At 39.9% G+C, this 21,559-nt stretch overlaps 6 protein-coding genes across 6 annotated transcripts; 4 read left to right on the forward strand and 2 right to left on the reverse strand.

The window, feature by feature from the left end:
• Nucleotides 1-313: 313 nt before the first annotated feature.
• Nucleotides 314-1,498, forward strand: A1O9_12883 (uncharacterized protein; the record flags this gene model as incomplete). The annotated part of the gene is made up of 1 exon (XM_013398203.1): nt 314-1,498. The coding sequence occupies one exon, from the start codon at nt 314-316 to the stop codon at nt 1,496-1,498; it is 1,185 nt and encodes a 394-aa protein (XP_013253657.1).
• Nucleotides 1,499-2,002: 504 nt separating this feature from the next.
• Nucleotides 2,003-3,385, forward strand: A1O9_12884 (uncharacterized protein; the record flags this gene model as incomplete). Its single annotated transcript, XM_013398204.1, has 1 exon — nt 2,003-3,385. The coding sequence occupies one exon, from the start codon at nt 2,003-2,005 to the stop codon at nt 3,383-3,385; it is 1,383 nt and encodes a 460-aa protein (XP_013253658.1).
• A 1,175-nt stretch (nt 3,386-4,560) lies between these two features.
• Nucleotides 4,561-6,012, forward strand: A1O9_12885 (uncharacterized protein; the record flags this gene model as incomplete). The annotated part of the gene is made up of 7 exons (XM_013398205.1): nt 4,561-4,651; nt 4,725-4,773; nt 4,839-4,904; nt 5,012-5,163; nt 5,261-5,552; nt 5,641-5,768; nt 5,867-6,012. The coding sequence occupies 7 exons, from the start codon at nt 4,561-4,563 to the stop codon at nt 6,010-6,012; spliced, it is 924 nt and encodes a 307-aa protein (XP_013253659.1).
• A 257-nt stretch (nt 6,013-6,269) lies between these two features.
• On the reverse strand, nt 6,270-6,759 carry A1O9_12886 (alcohol dehydrogenase; the record flags this gene model as incomplete). Its single annotated transcript, XM_013398206.1, has 1 exon — nt 6,270-6,759. A coding segment is annotated over one exon (312 nt), but the record flags the coding sequence as incomplete, so codon positions are not given.
• Nucleotides 6,760-8,745: 1,986 nt separating this feature from the next.
• Nucleotides 8,746-9,645, forward strand: A1O9_12887 (uncharacterized protein; the record flags this gene model as incomplete). Its single annotated transcript, XM_013398207.1, has 1 exon — nt 8,746-9,645. One exon carries the CDS (start codon nt 8,746-8,748, stop codon nt 9,643-9,645), a length of 900 nt encoding a protein of 299 aa, XP_013253661.1.
• An 811-nt stretch (nt 9,646-10,456) lies between these two features.
• A1O9_12888 (uncharacterized protein) lies at nt 10,457-11,062 on the reverse strand (the record flags this gene model as incomplete). Its single annotated transcript, XM_013398208.1, has 1 exon — nt 10,457-11,062. A coding segment is annotated over one exon (303 nt), but the record flags the coding sequence as incomplete, so codon positions are not given.
• Between the last annotated feature and the right edge of the window lie 10,497 nt (nt 11,063-21,559).

Here is a 21,559-nt window from a genome sequence, read left to right on the forward strand (position 1 = left end):
CCCCCCCCGCGCTACAAGAGACAGGTACGAGGACACTCGGGGAATAGCAACCACCCCAGGTGGGTCCCAAAAGCCTATTGTGACGGCTGTGGCACTGGGGTCAGAGTCTCTGCCTGTATCTCGATATGTCTGTGCACTGCGAACTTAGCAGACAATTGATGTGAACAAGCATATAGAAGAAGCTATAAATCACGTATTTGTCGCTGCATATCCTTAGCACCTTTTAAGGCCGTGCCCGTCAACATTCCTTGCGAAGATCATCTCTTAATCTTGAACCAGCTGCTTCTTAATCAACAACAAATTGACAGTTGAAATGAAGAACGAGAGCGTATATCTATCTACGGGCAGATCCCATACCAAACCAATCTTCTGGAGTGCTCCGTCTTCAGCATTTTCCGGAAAATTACGCGGGTATATTAGCAAATCCGGTTTCCAAGTGGAAGAGCGCTTTGCAAACGAAACCCGGTTCCATGAAGAGATAGTGCCACTGATCGGCTACTTTGTGGTGCCTATCATTGAACTCGAAGACGGCCTCCTCTTGCAAGACACGACCGAGGCCATCCTGTATCTTGAGAGTCAGAGAACAGACAATCTTGAACACAGCCTTATCCCAACCACGCCACAGCTCAAAGCCACAGCATATCTGATTAATTTATTCGGTACTGATGGCTTCCACAAACCCGGCATGCACTACCGCTGGAGCTACGAGCATCGCCAAGAAGGATTTCTTGATAGTGCCTTTGCGGACTGGGTTGCTCCAAGTTCCCAAGTTACAAGAAAGGAGCAGACTGCAAAATTCACGTCAGACTACCTGCCTGCACTAGGGATTCGGCAGACCACGATCGAGGTGATTGAGAAGGCTTGGGAAGAGTGTCTCGACATCTTGAATGAGCATTTCAAGAAGAATCCTTACTTTCTTGGGGCAGCTCCCACCATCGCTGATTGCGGTTTCATGACTATGGTCTGGGCGCATCTGGCGCGTGATCCAGTGCCTGCCTACCTCATGAGGACCAGAGCGCCCATGGTGGCTCGCTGGGCAGAACGCATGGTTCAACTGAAGTGGTTCGATGGGGGTTTCCCACAAGCCGACCCATTACTGGTCAACGACACGATTCCGGAGACACTCATACCATTCCTCAAATACCTGTTCGCGCGGATCGCCCCCGAGCACATAGCTAGCGTGAGAGCGTTCAATCGCATGATCGATCAGCGTCCGGATCTTGAGAGCGGTAATCATCTAGACGATCCAAGTAGCCCGAGCGCTCATCCAACCTGTGGTAAGATCGAATTCGAGCTGCTTGGAACAGTTGTGGAGCGTATGGCCTTTGTGGACTCAGCTTTTCAGTTGCAAAGCTTTTCTCGAGCCCTTGACGAATTGCCCATTAAGGATAGGGAGAGATTCATTGCCACCATGTCTGAGTATGGGGGCCAGGAGCTGTTTTCTTTGAGCCTGGCAAAACCTATCCAATATCACATGTATCGATATAGACTGTTATGAGCCGGCCTGAGTTCGAGAGATTTTAGTACTAGAATATGGCACGTGGGGTCAAAGGTGGTATTGATGCTGAATTATGTCATGATACATATGGTTCTCGGTGCGGTGAAGTACAATTGAGGATGAACCAGCTAAACTCTTCTACCAGCGCCTTGGAGATTGTATTCGTGACGTCATTTGTAAGACCGCTGGGTAGAATCAAGCCCATAGGAAGTAGCTAGTTTTAGTAAGACTGGTCAAGAGCGCTCCGTGCCATAATTTTCTGGATCTGATTTCTCCCATGTGCTAGTTGACCACAGTGCCAAAGAAATGATTTTCAAGCGGCAAGCGCATTCCACCTGATCCCCCCTCCTACCTTTTGTGGTCCCTGTTCGCTTACCCTAGCATAAGGTAGCGCTTACGCCATGGGTCGGGTCTGGAATATATATTCAGTACGCAAGATCCCTTTTCTACTTGCCTTTGCATCCGACTTGGCTCTACTTCAGCATTCATCAAGCATTATACTCAATGGCGGAACTGAAGTTTCAGACATTGAATCCCGCAACTGGGGAGGTTGTCAAGACATTTCTCTCAGCGACGGACGATGAAGTTCAGGCAGCAATCGACAACGCTCATGATGCATTTCAGAAGAATTGGCGTCCGCGGCCAGTCAAAGATCGGGCAGCTGTGATCTTCAAAGTGGCAAAGTTGATGCGGGAGCGATCTGAGTCTCTTGCACAGCTGGTAGTGCTGGAGATGGGCAAACCTATCGACATGGCCCGATTTGAGTTGGACATATCAATCAGGATCCTGGAGTATTACGCCGAAAATGGGGAAAAGCTCCTCGCTCCAAGAACACTTCCCCAAGCTCCGGGATCTCGGATCGCTCTTGAACCTCTTGGGGTCATCCTGGCCATCGAGCCCTGGAACTACCCTTTTTATCAGGTCGCTCGGGTGGTGGGACCACAGCTCATCGCCGGTAATGTGGTCATAGTCAAGCATGCACCAAGTGTGCCTCAATGTGCAATTGCACTAGAAGCGTTATTCACCGATGCGGTGGTGCCGACCGGAGTGTACACCAACATTTTTGCAACTATCTCACAGGTCCACCGTCTCATCGAAGACTTCCGCATAAGAGGAGTGACTTTGACCGGCAGCGAAGTGGCTGGCGCAGCCGTCGCAGAGCGCGCCGGACGACATCTCAAGAAGGTCGTCCTGGAACTGGGCGGCTCGGACCCTTTGATCATCCTCGACGATGCTCCACTTCCGGCAGCGATTCAAACCGCCACCGTCGGCCGTTTGATGCAGTCAGGACAGTCATGCGCGGCATCGAAGAGGGTCATTGTTGTCGGAAAGGAACGTGGTGAACTGGTCCTCGAAGGGCTCAAGCAAAGTTTCAGCAACTTCCGGGCTGGTGATCCCTCCGAAGAGGTGACCACACTAGGACCCGTCTTTGCCGAGCGTGGTTTGACGAAACTTCTGCAACAGGTCGAGATGGCCAAGATTAATGGTGCAAAGATCGTAATGGGCGGCCAGCGAGTTCCTCGACCAGGGTTTTTCATGGAGCCCACCATCATCACAGACATTTCACCAGAGAACCCTCTCTTTGGCGAGGAGACCTTTGGCCCTGTATTGTCCTTTTACATCGTCAAATCTGAGGACGAAGCCATTAAACTGGCTAACGCAACCAAATTTGGATTAGGAGCTTCCATAATTACAGCAGACACAAAGCGTGCAGCAGCTTTGGCTGCGAGAATTGATTCTGGAATGGTCTTCATCAACTCATTCGTATACAGCGGACCTGAAGTGCCTTTTGGAGGCATCAAAAACTCCGGGTTTGGCCGAGAACTATCAGACCTGGGCTTGATGGAGTTTGTCAATCAGAAGTTGATTAGAGAAGGTACACTTTGAGACCTGGCCTGGCCTGGTGCGAGAAGTGTCATGTCGACGGCCATGAATGGTGGAGCGCACCCTGCAAATAACAAAGAACTCTAAATGGAGCCACCAATGGGGAGCAGGGCGGGCCAAAGACCATGGGAAAACAATCATCTGTGCAATAGGTTGCGGTGTGACCCGAGCAGGTGGGTATGCCACTAGTATAACAAAGACCTCGTAGGCATGAGCCCAGGAGTCTCATGAACAAGTTCTCGCTTATTCAATACTGGTATCCGTTGGAATCTTAATGAATTTGCTGTAAAGTCGATTGATTATTCCTTCGATTACTCCCTGTAAAGTGGAGCACGCCAGGTCCAAGAGCTGTAATTATCGATGCCAAGCGATTGTAATGAGCGCGGTCTACTATATCGCTTCGATGCATCCGAACTAGCTCCGAGGGCTATTCGAACGCTATCCGAAGCGGACCCGAGAGAGCGCCCAGGCGCTAGTCTAGTACGTACGCAGGATACTATACAGTCTGACGAGTCCCTTGGACCGTCTTAGGAATGACCATGTCCCCTTCCCATCACAGAGCAAACTTGAACCGGCGTCCTTTTGGCGCATTAGATTTTTTTTAGGAATAGCTGGGTGGAGTTTTCGCGTTGAGGCCGGCGGCCACGCCGGCATAGGAACCTAGCTAAGTTAACGTACTCGTTCGTGCATCCGCTCGTACATTAGAACTCGAAGTTACAGTACCTTGTAAAGTATTAGTGTAATGGATCCCCACCGTTGCGCAACCTACGTCAACTCAGGCCTTCCCAGATCTTCGCCTTCGCGGTTTGCAACCTTGCTAGGAGCCGAAAGAAGACCAAACTTCACGATCCGCACCGCATTTTCCAAATGAGCAGGAATATGTACGTGGAGGCGCGGAGTACTCCTTGGCTACTTTGTGTTGGCATCACATTTCGGCCGGCATTTTTTCTCAAATAGTCTTCATCGTTGAGAGCTCTGGGCTCTGATTCCCATAGGAATGCCCTGGCTTCAGAGAGAGTTGCTCTAGCAAGGCAACGAAGGGGCGGAGAGGTATATAAGCCTGCATGTTGTGTTGACCCTGTCCAAACACTCTACCATCAACAAAAGCCGCCTATATCACTTCCAAGTCGTCGAAAGTTCCACCACCACACCGAGGAATCTACACATATTCGATCAACATGCAGCCTTATGCTAAGTCAAGCCCGGTCGATGTCAATGCCACAGTACAGCACAGTGTCCTGAATGGGAAGACGGCTATTGTCACCGGAGGTGATAAGCATCTCCTCTCGATACGTTCTCAAGTAGTGGAATAGCTCCGCTGACACATCAGTACTCATTACAGGTGCAAATGGCATTGGAGAAGCCTACAGTAGGGCACTTATTGAGGCAGGGTTGGTCATTGCCCAAATTCCTGAGAGTTCCAAACATTTTTCTAATGTGTCTCTCCATGACGCAGTGCGTTTGTTATCGTCGCAGACCTGGATGAAGTTGCGGGAGCCAACATGGAAAAGCAATTCTACGGGTAAGTATGAAATCAATTTTAAATCCACCTCTCTGCTGTGTGCTGGTTACAGAAGAAGACAAGATTCCTCGAATGCTATGTGCCTGATGGTTCTGACAGGGAGCAAGGCGCACCAAATTCGTTCGATGTAATGTCACAAACTGGAACGCCCAACTCGTTCTGTTCCAGAAATCTATTGCTGAATCTCCTTCCGGCATGATCGATATTGTCATCCCCAACGCTGGCATCGACGGAGCCGACAGCGTCTTCTACACTGACGGTAGGTACTTACTGCAGGACTATGCAAATAGTCCAAACCCTGGAGAGAGAACTTGGGTCTCGGCATCAAGAAGATTGACTTCGAGGTCTGACACTAGTTACGAAGGAACCTGAGAAACCGTCCTTGAACATTCTCGACGTCAACTTGACAGGGGCGCTCTACACGATAAAGTTAGCCCTGCATCACTTCCGCAAGCAACATGCGGAGGCCTCAGCAGGCGTATCGGTGAGAAACCATGACTTAATAATCCAAGGAAGCTTGGCCGGGTATCTCGATCTTCCCGGTGCCTTGGAGTACTCAGCATCCAAGTTTGCTATGCGAGGAATCATGAGAGACCTAAGAAGGACTGAATGGCAACACAATATACGTGTGAATTTTATAGGGCCTTGGTAAGGCGTGCCCATCTGGAGGAAAAAACACAGGTTTTGGCCAGGACATTTTCGGAGAGAACTGACTAATTGCTGATCTATCGATTAGGTTCGTTCGCACCAATATCCTCAACAATGCTGTTCTGCAGCATCTAGAAAACTCTGGGGTTGAATTTGCCACTGTCAATGACACCGCAGCAGCGATGATGAGAATCCTCTGCAACTCAAGCATCATAGGTATGTGCCGTCGGTGCTTACAGGCCACCCAGAACAGAAACCAAGCGGTATTATGTACATGTCACGTATCACTGGCTGAATTTGAGTCGTCCTGGCAGGTCGGTCCATGGCCATTGTACCACGAAGTGTTGCGTCGTGTGGCTACGTCTCTTTGGACGCCGACGACTTTGACGAAGGCTCCATCCTGCGGCAATTGCAGGATTGGGTGGAAGTCGTCGATAACCGAAGCAAGGTGAGTGCGTGAAGCTGAAGCATCAAAGTCTTAAATTCAAATTTCGTACAAAACTCTATTGATAAGACTGACTTCGCGAGTCTTTAAATCTAGATCAGTGTCGAAGCACAAACTAAAAACCAAGGTACTTGAACAGAAGGATTGATACGGATCACACAAATTTACCCAATTTGCGCCTAAGTCCAAGAGACACAGACTACAAGCCTCTCTCTGGCCGCGGATATTTTGAAACGAGGATGCTGGCCAATGGATGAAAGTGGGAATCCGATCTAGAAGTCCTGGGCTCTCTCTAAATACTCAATATGCTTTGCTGAGAGTGTCACTTCGAGTGCTTGAATGTTTGCCTTGAGATGTTCCACCTTCCGTCCTCCAATGACTGGGAACACATTGGACACCTTTTGCAGGACGTAGGCCAAGGCAATCGTAGTAATCGAATCCACACCCTGCTCACCTGCAGCCTTTTCGAGCCTCAATCTGCTTTTTGCTCTGGAATTTGCCGCCCCTCAGCACATCCCAAGGTGCCAAAGCCATACCGTAGTGACGCACCATAGGTATTATATCTCGCTCAAAGTCACGAGTCATCACATTCCAGCGGCCTTGGTAAACACTGGAAGGAGTCTTGCCCCGTGCTGTCGCATACTCATTTGCAGCAGCCACAATCCATGCCGGGGTGTCGGATATTCCAAGGTAGAGTACCTTTCCGGATTTTAGCAAAGCGTCAAGACTATCAATCACCTCAAGGATTGACGTGCTATGGTCCTATTCCGATAAAAAGACTAAGAGTCAGCAAAACCGGTACGGTGGCATCGAGATCCATCCTCGGCAACGTTTTAGCCAAACCGGGATTCTAGGTCTATCATTTAACCTGACACCGGGTACTTCGACAACTGGAACATGGATTCCTTGGAGGAGTTGCCTTCTTCATTCTGGTGGCATGGTCGGCTGCCTTACCTATCCGTGGCTAGCAAGCAGAAAGGGGCGTAGAATCCCATTGTTTCTCGCAGGGCTTTCCGTAATCATTGGCTCCTGTTTGCAGGCAAGGTCCGTCTCATCTGGTATGCTATGTGCAGCCCGCATTATCTCCAGCTTTTCGTGTGGATGGATCTTGTGTGGAGTTGTTGGAAGGCAAGTTGGCAATTAAGCGAGTGCATGAGGATGGTGATTGAGATCCCTGTTCTGTAGCTAATGGCTCCTATTATCCTCCTTACTAAATCTTCAGCAGGCGCCTACAAACATTAAGTGGCGATTCTACATTGTTTTAGCGGCATTGTCAGGCACCATGGCCATAATGATACTCCTCTTCTGCCTAGAGGCGAGCGTTCCCTGACGCGCTCTAATCTTAGAGGATAGTGAACTAATTATACGAATAGACTAAAGGGTTGAGCCTCGAACAAGTTGCGGCACTCTTCGGTGATCATGTAGTCACCGCCAGTGATGAGATCGAGCCTAATACTCAGATCCTGCAGCAGAAAAAGCAAGAGTTTGAAGAAGTCGAAGGAGGACAGAAGGCGTAAACTTAGCTCCGCGAACTAGTTGAGTATACATGCTGCAAGCTAATAAAGTTAGGTGAGGCTAAGCGTTCAAAAAAAGTAGGACAAAATAAGTAGTCTCTCGATTGACCGGCTCTCTACTAAACCTCTACCAATGTCTATATCTAATACTTCTCCTTAATGTGTAGAGATAACGGCAAGAGCAAGGGGCATGTTTATTTGATTCATACGTTGCAGTCGGAGACCTCAAGTACTTTCTAAAAAGGACCGATAGTTATACTTACAGACCTATGAAAGTCTCTAAAGAATAAAGGGTAGATTATTAATTATTATAACTATAGTGAATAGGGTTAATATTATCCTAATTAGATAAGAAAACTAGACCGACTCCTACTATAACAACTCTATCCAATCGCCTATATTGAGGTAAGTATATCTTACAGTATCCATCATTTCTTGACGGTATGCCTAAGAGTCTACTATTATTATATTATTACCATTACACTCTCGAGCACTCTAAAACTCTCTTTAGTATCTACCTAGCTTGCCTAGTTAATAGCATCGCTCTAAGCGGCTAGTGAAATTTACGCTAGTCCTCATTAAGTTAGACTATAACTAGATATAGTCTAACCGGATGCCTTATCTACAATACTATACTATAATTAGCGATGCTAAGCGATTATAATGAGCGTGGTCTACTATATCGCTTCGACACATCCGAACTAGCTCCGAGGGCTATTCGAACGCTATCCGAAGCGGACCCGAGAGAGCGCCCAGGCGCTAGTCTAGTACGTACGCAGGATACTATACAGTCTGACGAGCCCCCCGGACCGTCTTAGGAATGACCATGTCCCCTTCCCATACAATACTGTGTCCTTCTGCTTTTCCCGTTCACCGAGGCATAAAGGCTGCATGAAGTTGTCCAGAAGTACTAGTCCTTTACTGGTAATGGTAAGACAGGTTGTTTTCTGTTAAGTGAGTGGTGTCCGCTCTTCGCCGCTGCTCTCGGCTTTTTCCCGCTCCTGTCCGCTCTCGCAACGCTGATCACCAGAGCTTAAAGTCTGCAACCATGTCGGAGGTTGCACCGGCTAAAGGAGTCAGGGAGAGACAACTCTGACTTCTATCGGTCAAAGTGCACTACTAGGTATTTAAAGTGAGTTTTGGCTCAGTGGGATTTTCTGAACGGCATTCAGGCCAGTATAAGCCCACATCAAGCCCGTTACGCGTATCTGACCTGCCAAAAACGCTTGACAACATGGCGAATAAGGACTCTCAGAAAATATGGTTCATTTCAGGTGCGTCATCTGGACTCGGCCTCGAGATTGGCCTTGCGGCACTACGTTCAGGACATCAAGTGATCGGAACTGGCCGCAATATCCAAAGTGCAGCGATCGCCAACCCGGAGTTCGAAAAATTAGGCGGCCGATGGCTGCAGTTGGATATCTCTAGACCAGAGGCACAAGATATTGTCACTAATGTCGTTGCGGAACAAGCACGGAACCTTCACTGGGTAGTCGTGAACAATGCTGGAAACACCTTACTCGGTGCTGTCGAAGACATGAGTGAGGATCAGATCTCCCAGTATCTTCAACCGAACGTGTTCGGAGCTATTCGGATATGGAAGGCTCTTCTTCCAGTACTACGTCGCAACCGTCGAGGCACACTGGTCACCATCTCGTCAATATTCGGCTTCGTCAGCAAAGCGGAACATATGATGTACAGTGCAGTGAAGGCCACGACCGAGTCTTTGACCGAATCTTATGCCGGCCTCTTGGCACCTTTTGGGATAAAGGCTATGATTATCGAGCCCGGAGGCTTCCGCACCAGGTTTCCAGCGAATAATATCAAAGCAGACCGTGGCATCTCGGCGGACTACAAGGAGGCAATCAGCAAGTGGATCGACATCGTGGATGCTGCGGGCAAAGATCCAATGATGGTGAATGGAGACCCTAAGCGGCTTGGGGCACGAGTCGTTGATGCTGTCGAGGGCAGTGGCCCCTGTCAGGGGTTGTGGTCAGAGCATGAAGAAGGACAAGTTTTACGTGTCCAGTTGGGCACGGACTGTTACGACTTATTTGGTGAAAAGCTGAAACGTTTGAACCAAGACTACGAGAAAATGGCTTCGATTGCGCAGTCGACAGACGCCGATCCATGATGCCTTTGTATCCGATAGACTTGCTAACACAGAACCCTGTACGAGAAACCATGCATCATATACCTAAGATCTTGGACCAGCCTTTCTTGTAGAAATAGTCCGCCACGATCTCTAGTTCGGGAGGAAGGCTCAAATGTAGAGAAAGCAGGCATTAGTGTTCGTAGAATTGCTATCTAAATATCCTTCAAGACTTACGTCTGATGGATGTATGAGGGTAGGATCTTCTCTCCCTTCGTATCCGAACTCATTGAAGTACGCAAAATTGTCGTCGAGTTCGAGTTCCAGCTCCTGGGGTAGCGGCACTTTCGATTGATCGTTGGACAAGTTGGATCGGCTCCGCAGCCAGACCTGTTGAATTCGCAAATGCTTGCGTCATCTCTCGAGACGTAATTCAGGCCCTACAAGCGATGATATTCTTGCCCGCGGCTTCACGCACAAGGGCTTGCACGAATGCACCGACGTCTTCCTCTAGAGCGATCGTTGGAAGCTTGATATCTAGGTCCAGGTGCCTACTTGTTGGCGCCAAAGTGACTATCGACGGAACAGGCAGACAACCTCGTAATAACGATCAATGAGTCAGTGCCACAGCCTCTGGAATGCTTTGGAATCATGGAAAACGGGCTCCAGGAGGTCATCTTGCCTAGTAATTGTCTATATAAACCAGAACGGTGACCATAGAATAGAAGAAGACAGAAATCTCAACAACGCTGACTTGCCTGTATCGATTGGCCCGTACAGTTGTACAGTCTAAATCCTACAACACTACTAGATTAGACAACCCGAGCCTTACTCTTAGGAGCCTTTAGCATAGAGGACTCGCTTGTGAGTAACAGAAGGAGCCTAACATGGTCGGTTGCATTTTTGGATTTTCCGTGTAATTGTTCGAGAAAAACCCAATTTGGAAGATACTGGTCTTTTTCCACAGAGCCGGATGCTCTTTATGGATATATGCGACTACCCTCGCCTTTGAGCCGAAATGGTACACATGCGTGTACTTGCCCTTCGACCATTTGGTAGCGTCCGAGAGAGCAGGGATAATGAAGAGCTCCAGGGTCGGGATTTCAGCTGCTACATCGATCGCATGCTTGAGCTATTGCTCTTCCTGCTTCGCCGCCTAGAGATTTAGTGGCTCTCCCGGCGACGAGTTGTCTTTGTTTATAGGATCAAAATATAAGCCCCGGAAATTGGTCACAGCAAATATCACATTGGCATTCTTAAAGACAGGAACGAGGGTCTTAGGATGGTCAAAGTCGGCTTGGATTAGTTCCGCCTCTCGACCAGAAAGAGGCCGAGCTTTTGTCCCCGATAGATCTTGAGTGGCTGCACGGATTTGCCATCCGCCCTCCCGGAGGAATAATTCTACTACGGCGCCGCCCTGATTTCCCGTGGCTCCAAGGTCTATAATGATTTTCTCGTGAGGTATATCGGATCGTCCTTAGATGTAGTAGCTAGTAGTCGAGGCGCGTGGGTTAAAACCGAAGTAACATCTAGTTATCCCCTGCGCCGTCAGCGTGTAACCTTTTTTCTTGGCGTAAACCACCAAAACTTAAAATCAATGTTTCTAGGAAGCCTTAAGGACTTAAATAGCTCTCACTACCTAATTACTATGTAGGTTTACATGATACTCATTGAAGCAACCCTTCTTAATATAGAGATGTACGCTATAGGGTTTACAGCCGAATTTAACGCGTTTTGAGCGCGGAGCGCGTGCTCTAAGATTACGTGTCCGTAGTCGTGCATTACTAGAAACCTCTCCTAGGACTAGCCTAGTATTACTTGTAGCACTACTACTAAGTTATTTACCGCCGTTGTACTTACTCTACGCGTAGTGGCCGTATTTTAGTATCTCTATAGGTACGTAATAATTCGTAGAGCGAGTCCTATATCTATATTTTGGACCGGGCAGCCTAGTAAGCCCTAGGCTACCGTGGGCTCGCAGCGCTAGGCTACAATAGATACTTATTATAAGCTTACAGGGTAAACCTTAATTACTATAGGCTCGCTAGGCTCGTACCTAGGTACTATAGGCTTATATACTAACCTTACTATTTATAGAACTTTTCTATTTTATAATTATATAGACTATTCTTAATAGTACTAAATAGTAGTCTTAGTATTAGTATTAGTAAATATATTATATAATATAATAATATTATTACGGGTTAAATCCGTAGAATATCTTAGTAAGAACTAGCGACGTCTAGATTCGACCGTATAGTTATATAGCCGAACGATATTACGTAATACTAATAGATATCTTAGCGAGCGACGCTAAGACTAAACTAGCGATACCTAGATTCGACCGTATAGTTATATAGTCGGACGATATTACGTAATACTAATAGTTACCTAGGATATCGGGCTATTTACCCTAGGAGATTATATCTTCCTATAGATAGCGATAGGACTTCTTTCTATAAGGGTTTAGCTAGGAATTTAGAGTAATTTATCTAACTATCGTATTATATTAGGGCTCGAGGCGCTTAGTTATGAAAGAAGAGAAAAGGGGCCTTAGTATAGAAGAATAAGTAAGTAAGGAGAAAAGTAGATAATTAAAGCGTAAGTAAGGAAGGACAAGAACGAACCTAACGTACGAGAGCGTACGTTAAGTATTAGATAGTAGTTATAAGAGTATAGTTTATAGAATTAAAAGAGTATTTTTCCTTCTACGAGTTCGACTATATAACTATATAGCCTAAGTTTTAGTAGTAGTATAAGGGTTTAGCTAGGAATTTAGAGTAATTCGTCTAACTACCGTATAACGAGGATTCTAAAGCTAAGGAAAGAAAAGAAAAGAGAAAATCTATCTACTATACGAATAAAGGAAATACTTCCTATCCTCTTCTATAGTAGATATAAGGGTTTAGCTAGGAATTTAGAGTAATTCGTCTAACTATCGTATAACGAGGATTCTAAAGCTAAGGAGAGAAAAGAAAAGAGAAAATCTATCTACTATACGAATAAAGAAAATACTTCCTATCCTCTCCTATAGTAGATTAGTATAGTTTCCTAGGAGATAATCGATAGAAAGGAATTATATAGCTTCGACTATATAGTTATATAGCCTAAAGATATACTACGAGTAATCGCTCTAAGGCGTACTCTAGAGCTTTATACGAGTTTAATTCGTAATATTACTTTCCTCCTTTCTTCGTACGACGCTAAGAAATCGCTACTCTTAATAGAAACTAGTCGAACGTCGAGTAGCGTATAAAGTAAAATTCTTATTTCTATTTACTTTTATTCTACTTTTTCTTTTCTTATACTAATTATCGAGAAAGTTTTTTATAAGTACTTATTTCTACTCTTATTATATACGATTATTAGTCGTTACTAATCCTTAAACGCTCGTAGTCGATATAGTAAATAAATAAATTAATTAATCTATTTCTTCTTCTTTAATTCGCTCTCTATACTCTAAGCTCTAGGCCTTTTCGTTTAGTCGTACGTACTAATAGAAGAATAGAAAAGTTAAGATAATATAGTATTAGTAGTATAGGATATCGCTACGACTTAGCGTTAGTTAGAGTAGCTCGCGCTAACTTAAATCTCTATTTTCCTTACCTTCGGATAATTATTAGTATCGTACTACTATAATATTTCTTAACGAGCGATCTTAGCTATACTAGAAACTAATATACCTTTCGTACGAGGAGTAGTTACTCTAGTATAGGTCCGATTATATCGACTATCGTATATTAACGCCTTACTTATTTAGAGCTAGAGTATTCTTTTCGATCCTTATAACTATTATAAGCGCTTAATACGTCTATTTCTAGAGTATCGACGTATTCTAGGATACTTCGGTAGTATATACGATAACTATAAGTAGTTAGACCGCGGTACTCGTTATACGAAGCGCGATAAAGACGACGATAGTAGTATTATAGTATTATCGTCGAATTCGTTCGATAACGACGACGCTCTTCCCTCTACCTATAAGGCTCTTCTCTTCCTTCCTCCTCCTTCTCGCTTCGGCGAGGTAGTTATAAAAAGATCTACTTCTTAGCGATAGATACGTATAATATTTCTTTTATTCTCTTATCCTCGTATAGTACTTATATTAATATTAGTATAATCCTAGTAAATAAGGAATATTCTCTATACTTAACTATAGCTTATACCTTAACGTAGCGATTAAGCTTCGTCGTATAATAACTAAATAAGCTAAATATATATAGTATAATTAAATATTTTATTATTCTTATAGTTCCTCTATACGTACTCTCTCTTTTACTTTTATATAGTAATTAAGAAGTCGATTATCTCGCTATCGATTCGTATATATCTAAAGCTATAATATTCTAGAGCGATAATTTCGGTTTCTAGATTAATTCTATATATTTTATCTATTTTACTAAGTACTACCTTTAAGACCCTCGGCCTCTTCGTACGAATTTATAGCGAATAATCCTTTTAATCTAGTATTCTTCTTTATTCTATATAACGATAGAATTTAGCTAAGTATCGTCGGTAACTTACGAAGGTAATAGATTCGTAGATATTATACGTAGTAGATTCGAATAGAATATATTATAAATTCCTTTTAGCGTATTAAGACGATAGCTATATAATTCGATAACTTTAATTATAATATACTTCGTATTCTTCTAATTAAGCTTTTTATTCTTTCGCGTTATATATATATTTCTTAAGTCGAGCTAGACCTTATCGCCTACGTAGAACTCTATTAACTATTATCTTATACGATTTATAATTTCTTCTTATTCTTATTAAGTAACGACTGTAGAAGTCTAAGCCTATTCTCTCGCCTTCTAGAGTTTTCGTACGATTTCTTCGCCCTATTATATTAGACTATTTCCTTTTTTATCTTCGCGGAGCTTATCTTATAGTTATACGAAGTCGATATTATATTCGTAAGATAGGAAGAAAGGGCTTATACTAGTTAATTAAGCGTTTCTATTATTAATTACTAACTTAGTAATTAGTAGTAATTCTACCTAATTACCTTAAGCTTCGTTTACGAATATACGTACGTACGTCTCGATCGTTTAATTTATTCGTTTTATAGATTCGTCCGTTTTAGGATAATATATAGTAGATAATCGGTATACGATACCTAGTAGCTAATATACTTATTTCTATAGAGCGCTTACGACCTAGGTTCCTCTATTCGATACGATAGCTCTCGGTAAATCGTAGGTTCTATAGAATATACGTAGAAATAGGAATACTATATCTTACTATTACGGAATAGAACTACAATAGATCCTAGAAGTACCTATTCTATACTAAGACTAGTCCTAAAATACTAAGGGGCCTAGTATATAAGACCTTAGGGGCTATACGAATCGTATACGAGGTTTTTAGACTCCTTAAGTTCTTATAGTTAATATTCTAAGGACTATATAGTAATTAATCGATTATCTTAGTATTCTCGTTAAGTTACTTATACTCTTATACTTACGACTTAATTATATATATCGATTTAAGAATAACTCCTTTTCCTAGTCGGTCTATAATTATCGCTAAATTCGTATAGCCTAGACTCTCTAGAAGCTTCGTAATAAAGTCGATAGATATCTCGCTCTATATTCGGTTCGATACGAAAAGAAGTTTTAAGAATTCTTATTTCCTTTTCCTCTAGGCTTTTATTCGTTTATAGATATCGTAGTTTCGTACGAATTATCGGATATTCTATAGTATATTCGGCTAGAAGAATTATCTTACTATTAAAAAGCTCGTTACCTTCCGCCTAAAGTATTCGCTAATTACTAAGTTATAGGTTTCTTAAATTAGAAATATATATAAAGGTTTTAAGTTCGAAATCTATAGTCTTCTACGAAAGCGTATATTTCCTTAACTATTAATTATATACTTAGTAATAGATACTTTTACCGCTAGAGAAGATAGAAACTTTAATACTCTTCGAGTAATTAAATCCTTAATCTACTCGTACGTTTCGTTCGACTCTACTATCGTAAATTAGTTAGTATTAACTACGTTACTCGCTAGTTAATCTTCGGTAGAGAATTCCTCTACTCGTACGAAAGCTACTTAAATCGCTCCTTTCGCGTCGAAGAACTTCGACTTTAATAGTCTTATTATACGAAACTATAGTTAATCGTTCTCCTTTTCTTTCGATATATCTTATTTTCTTCGCGATAGCGCGTTAGCCTATACGTTATTCTTTTCTTTAAGATAGAAGATCGTAAAGTTATATTATAAGAAAATAAGAAACTATTATATTTACTTCTTCGTAAGCTTTTATATAATTATAAAGTATTCTAGATTCTTATAATTTAATTATATCTCGAACTTATCTATACTCTTTAATTTAGCGTTCTATTCTTTAAGATAACGTATAATAGTTAATATTTCTTTATCGTATATTTTATAGTTATATTCCGCGAATAAGTTCTTTTTTAAAAAGAATATATAGAGTCGTACGAAATCGTCTTTTCCTACCTAGAATAAAGTACTATCTATATACTATTTAGAAGTATTTACTTCTAGGAACGTTTCTTTTATATAGTTAAATAGAGCGAGAATTAAAGTTATTATAAATATTTTCTTAAGTCGTATAAATACTATATCGACTTCTAAATCCTAATAGAAAGTCGAATCCTTTTATATAAGTTTTATAATTAATAGAATTATCTTCGAGAAACTCTTAATAAACTTTCGATAGAAGTTTACGAAATCGATAAAACTCTAGACGCCTTTAATAGACTTAGAAGTTTACTATTCTTAAATTACGATAATCTTTACTAGATCTATTCGTACGTCTTATTTCGCGTCGATAATAAATCTTAAGTACTTTACTAACTTAACTTCGAACTCGTATTTATTAATATCGACCTAAAGTCTTACTTCGTAGAGTCGACTTAGGACTTTTCGTATATAGTTTTAATACTCTCGTTATATTTTCGAAGAATAGATTAAAATATCGTCTATATACGTCGAGTAGAAAACGTTAAAGTAATCTCGTAAGGCCTAGTTAATATACTTCTAGAACGTACTAGACGCGTTAATAAGTCTAAAAGAAGTAACTAACTATTCGAAAAGGCTATATCTTATATAGAATACTATTATTTATTCGTCTTCTTTTATAATTCGAATTTTATAAAAGGCTACGATAATATCGAGCTTCGTATACTATTTTACTTATTTAATATTTTATAGAGTCTCGTAGATTAGTAGTAATAAGTATTGATTCTTCTTCGTTAGCTTATTTAGTCCTCGATAGTTAATATAGAATCGTAATCTTCCTTCTAGCTTTTATATAAAGAAAACTAGAGCTACCGCTAACGAGTTACTTATTCTAATAAATTCCTTATCGAGAAGTTTAGTAAGTATACGTCGTAGTATTAAGAGTTCGTCTCGAGATATATTATATAGCGAGCCCTATAGAACTTAAGATTTCTTTTCGTCTTTTAGTTCGAGGTCGATCGTATAGTTAATCTCCTTTCCTCGTAAAGAGAGTAACTTTTCTACTTTCGTACGACTAAAGACGTCTAGGAAATAGTAGTACTATTAAGTAAGCTTCGTATACGAATTAATAGGCGTCTTTACTCTAAGTACTTTTTTAATATTCGCTATCGTCGCCGAGAATACTTAGGTTTCTATACGCTTCTTACTTTTCTAAGCTAGTAGACTAAATACTATAATAGAAATCTAGCTATAGTCTAAAGGCGTATATAGTTTTCGTAGTATATTATAGATCTTTAGATCGAAATAGCCTATTAAGAGAAAATTATTCGCGACGCTAAGACGTATATTATTCTTCTTTATCTAGAGTAGCCTAAGAATAATTTCGTATACTAGATTCGAAATAATATAGAAGAATACTATTTCCTTATAGCTATCGATATCGACTTTAACCTTCGCTACTTCGGAGATTTTAGATCGTATAAAGAAGTCGAATTCGGAGATTAAACGAGAAGTAATAGAAATACGCTCGAAAGAATAGCGAGAAGCGAAGCGAAAGTTAATTAAATCGTACGATAAATAACTAGAATTAATTAGAGTCGATATATAATATTACTTATTTAAAAGTAATAAAACTATAAAGGATTAGTCGTCTATCGAGGACCGAAAAGCCTTCTATTCCTTCTTCGTCTTCTTCGTACGCTTCTATCGGCGACTTCTAGTAGGAGCTACTCTTTTAACGGTTCCTTATTATCGTCTATAGTCTCTAGTACTACTACTCTCCTCTTCGTCTTAGGTCGTATAACGGAAAGAAGAGAGTATTTAACGATAAAGTAACTCCGTTAGTCGTAGCGAAGATACGCTCCGAGCTCCTTTCTCTAGTCGAGTATCGTTTACGATACTATTATAATTCGAGCTATAAGTAGTTCTAACTAAGGTAGAGTTCCTTAATAGAGTAGGTACTAGAGTATTAACTAAGAAGATAAAGGAAATATATAATCGTCGGACTATATTCTAAAATATAAGTATAGAATTACTAACGAAGTTAACTACGAACTTATCTATCTAGATAAAGGAGCGTATATATATAATATTAGCCTAGACTATAGACTTACCTAAACTATATTCGTAGTCTATAGTTCTTTATAGTCTATTCTCTAGTTATATAACGTAGCCTCGTTCTCTATCGACTAACTTCCTCGTTTCCCTCGAGTACGAGCGGCTTATCCTTAGCGGCCCTTCTAGTAATCTAGTTCGTAATACTATTCCCTCCTCTTTCTATTCGTTATTCTTAATATATATAAGGTAAGTATCGTCCGCCCGAGGCGGTTCGTCCTTCTTCTTCCTTTTCTATAGCTAATTATACCTCCTAAGGCCTCTCTCTTTAAGTTCGAGTAACTTCGACGTCTTACTACTAAAATTAAACTTCCTAGTTTTAGTTTCGAAACTATAGCTCCTTATCCTTAGTACGTTAAGGCGTATAAGATATATATTATTCGCGAGGATTATTCTCGTTATTCTATCTATATACGAAAGAATATTATATATAGTAGTACTTTTTCGGATATTAAATTTAATTATTTAGAAAATAAAAAGCGTAAACTACGCGAGAAGAACGAGAAGCTACGCTAGGAATTAACCGGCCTAGCTCGTCGTATTCTTACTACTTAAATCGAGTAATCTAAGGTAGAAGCTCGCCTCGAGAAGATTACTAAGAAATAAAGCGAAATAGTCGATCGAGAAGTACGACTTCTCGGAGAATTAGTAGATAACGGTCTCGGCGAGTTTAATTTCGTCGTTATAATTAATAACTTTCTAATAGAAGAGCCTTCTTAGCTAAATTACGCCGCTAGTAATACTAAGTAATAAGTTTCGAATTAAGGTTCGCCTCTAATTTCTAAGTATTCTCCTATTTCGAGTATTCTAACTATTTAACTAGGTATTTTACTTAGCGGCCTTTCCGCCTATATTAGAGTATAGTTTCTATATTATAATAGAATTCTTAAGTTTCTTTATCGATATATACTAATTCTAGTTTAGCTCCGTCTAGTACTTTTTCTAATAGCGATTTATAGAATACTAGATATATATTTAATCCTCCTAGTAGTTATAGCTTATAAGAGACTAGTTTTAATATCTTCTTAATTCGGTATAGACTAATTTTCGTATAATCTAGTTTCTTACTTAGTCTTTATATTTTTATATTTTTTATATTAATATAAACTATTTCTTTCTTCTAGAAGTCTAGTCCCTTAGATCTTTTTTTATTTATCGTTTTCGTAGTTACTTTTAATATTTTATTTAATTTTATTTTTAGTAGAAAGTATAATTTATATAGGTCTTCGACTTTTATCCTTATCCTTTTCGCTATAGATCTATCGCTTAATAGTTTCTTCTTAAAGTCTAGATATCTTCTATAATTTATCAAAAACGGCGATATTCTAGTTATCGATATATTATTATTAAAAGCGAATTAAGCTATTAGTAATAACTTAACTTAATTCCTTTATTAGTAATTTATATAGTATCGTAGGTATTATTCTATCGTCTAATTCGTTCTTTCCGTTTATCTATTCGTCTACGAATAATATAACGTTAATATTTTATATTTAATCTCTAATAGATCGGTTAGCGACTATTAGAACTATAAATTAAATAGTTTATCTCTATCTATAATAATAACCTCTAGTATTTTATATTATACGAATACTATTCTCGTAACTATATATACTAGCTCCTCTACTATCGATACCTCTTTATCTAGTAGTAGATAAATATACTTTATTAGTATATCGTTTACCGTAAGTATACTATTATATATCGTATTCGTTATAGGTTCTCTCGATAGTAATAGCTTAACTATAAAGTCTATAGCTATCCTTAACTATACCTTATCTATATTTTCCGCTAATTATAATAAACTATACGATTTATATCTAGAGTATTTAGCTTTATAGTATATATCGTAATTCTTAACGTATTCTTTAACGTTTCTTCTTATTCCTATCTAGGTAAAGTCTCGTATTACTAGTTCGATAGTTTTATTAATACCTAGGTATTCTACGCTTTTATTATTATACCTTACTTATATAATTTTCTATTTTTACTTCGTCGTTAATTCTATTTCTAAGGTTATAAGTATTCTTATTTTCGTTTTTCTATACGTTAAATAATTCTCTTTTTTCTCTAGGAGCGCCGCGAACTTCGATTCTAGTCCTTCTATATAGTTCGTTCTTCGACTAAGGACGTCGACTATAATATTCTCTATTCCTCGAATATATATAATTTTAAAATCGTAAAAAACTAGAGTTTTAGTCTATTTAATTTATCTTCTATTAAGTTCTTTAGTTATTATTTAATATATTAGATTTTTATAGTCTAAGTATATTTATACTAGATATTTAGCTCCTTCTAGATATACTCTCTATATTTTTAAGTATTCTACTACTACGAGTAGTTTCTTATTATAGATATCGTAATTTACCTCGAGTCCGCTTAGCTTCCTTAAATAATATACTACTAGATAAAGCTTTCTTTATTCGTCTCTTTACTTAAGGTAGCCTTCTATTACTTTATCTAAAGCGTCTATTTCTATAATTACCTTCTTTTCTAGGTCGAAAATATATAAGATAGATATAGACGTTATCCGTCGCTTTAGCTCTTTAAAGGCGTTCTTATATTTTTCCCTAAAATCGAAGATTATTTCCTTCTTAGTTAAGTTAGTAACTAGTACTACGATCTTTAAGAAGTTCTTAATAAACTTTCGGTAATAGTTAATTAATTTATAGAACGCTTATACTTTCTTAACTATTATTAGTTCTAGCTATTTATTAATAGCTCGAACTTTTTCTTAGTTCGATATAAGTCCTTTCGAAGATATAATATAGCCTAAGAATCTAATACTATTCTTATAGAATTCGTATTTAGATAGCTTAAGTAGAATTCTATTTTCCTTTAGCTTTTCTATTACTTTCTTTATATACTCTATATATTTCTCGTAAGTCTTTAAGAAAATTAGAATATCGTTAAAGTAGATAATAATAAACGTATCTAGATACTTTCTTAAAGCGTTATTTATAAATTCTTAGAACGTTAATAGTATATTAATAAGTCTAAAAGGTATAACTAGAAATTCGTAGATCTTCTATCTTATTCGGAATACCGTTTTCTATTTCTCTCCGTTAACTATTTTAATTAAGTAATAGGCGTCCCTAGTATCTAACGCGGTAAACTATATAATACTTAAGAAGCGATTCTATAGTTTATTCTATCGGAAAATAGAATAATAGTCCTTAATAGTTTTATTATTAAGCGGTCTATAGTCGATATATAGTCGTAGTAATCTATTCTTCTTTATTACGAAGAATATACTATAGAATATAAATTCGTATTTTTCTACCTTTAGTTAGCTTCTTCTAATTAAGCCCTTTATTACGGGTTAAACCCGTAGGATGTCTTAGTAAGAACTAGCGACGTCTAGATTCGACCGTATAGTTATATAGCCGAACGATATTACGTAATA

The sequence above is a fragment of the Exophiala aquamarina genome (assembly GCF_000709125.1).
Source record: "Exophiala aquamarina CBS 119918 chromosome Unknown aczIA-supercont1.30, whole genome shotgun sequence".
NCBI classification, from domain to species: Eukaryota; Fungi; Ascomycota; class Eurotiomycetes; order Chaetothyriales; family Herpotrichiellaceae; genus Exophiala; species Exophiala aquamarina.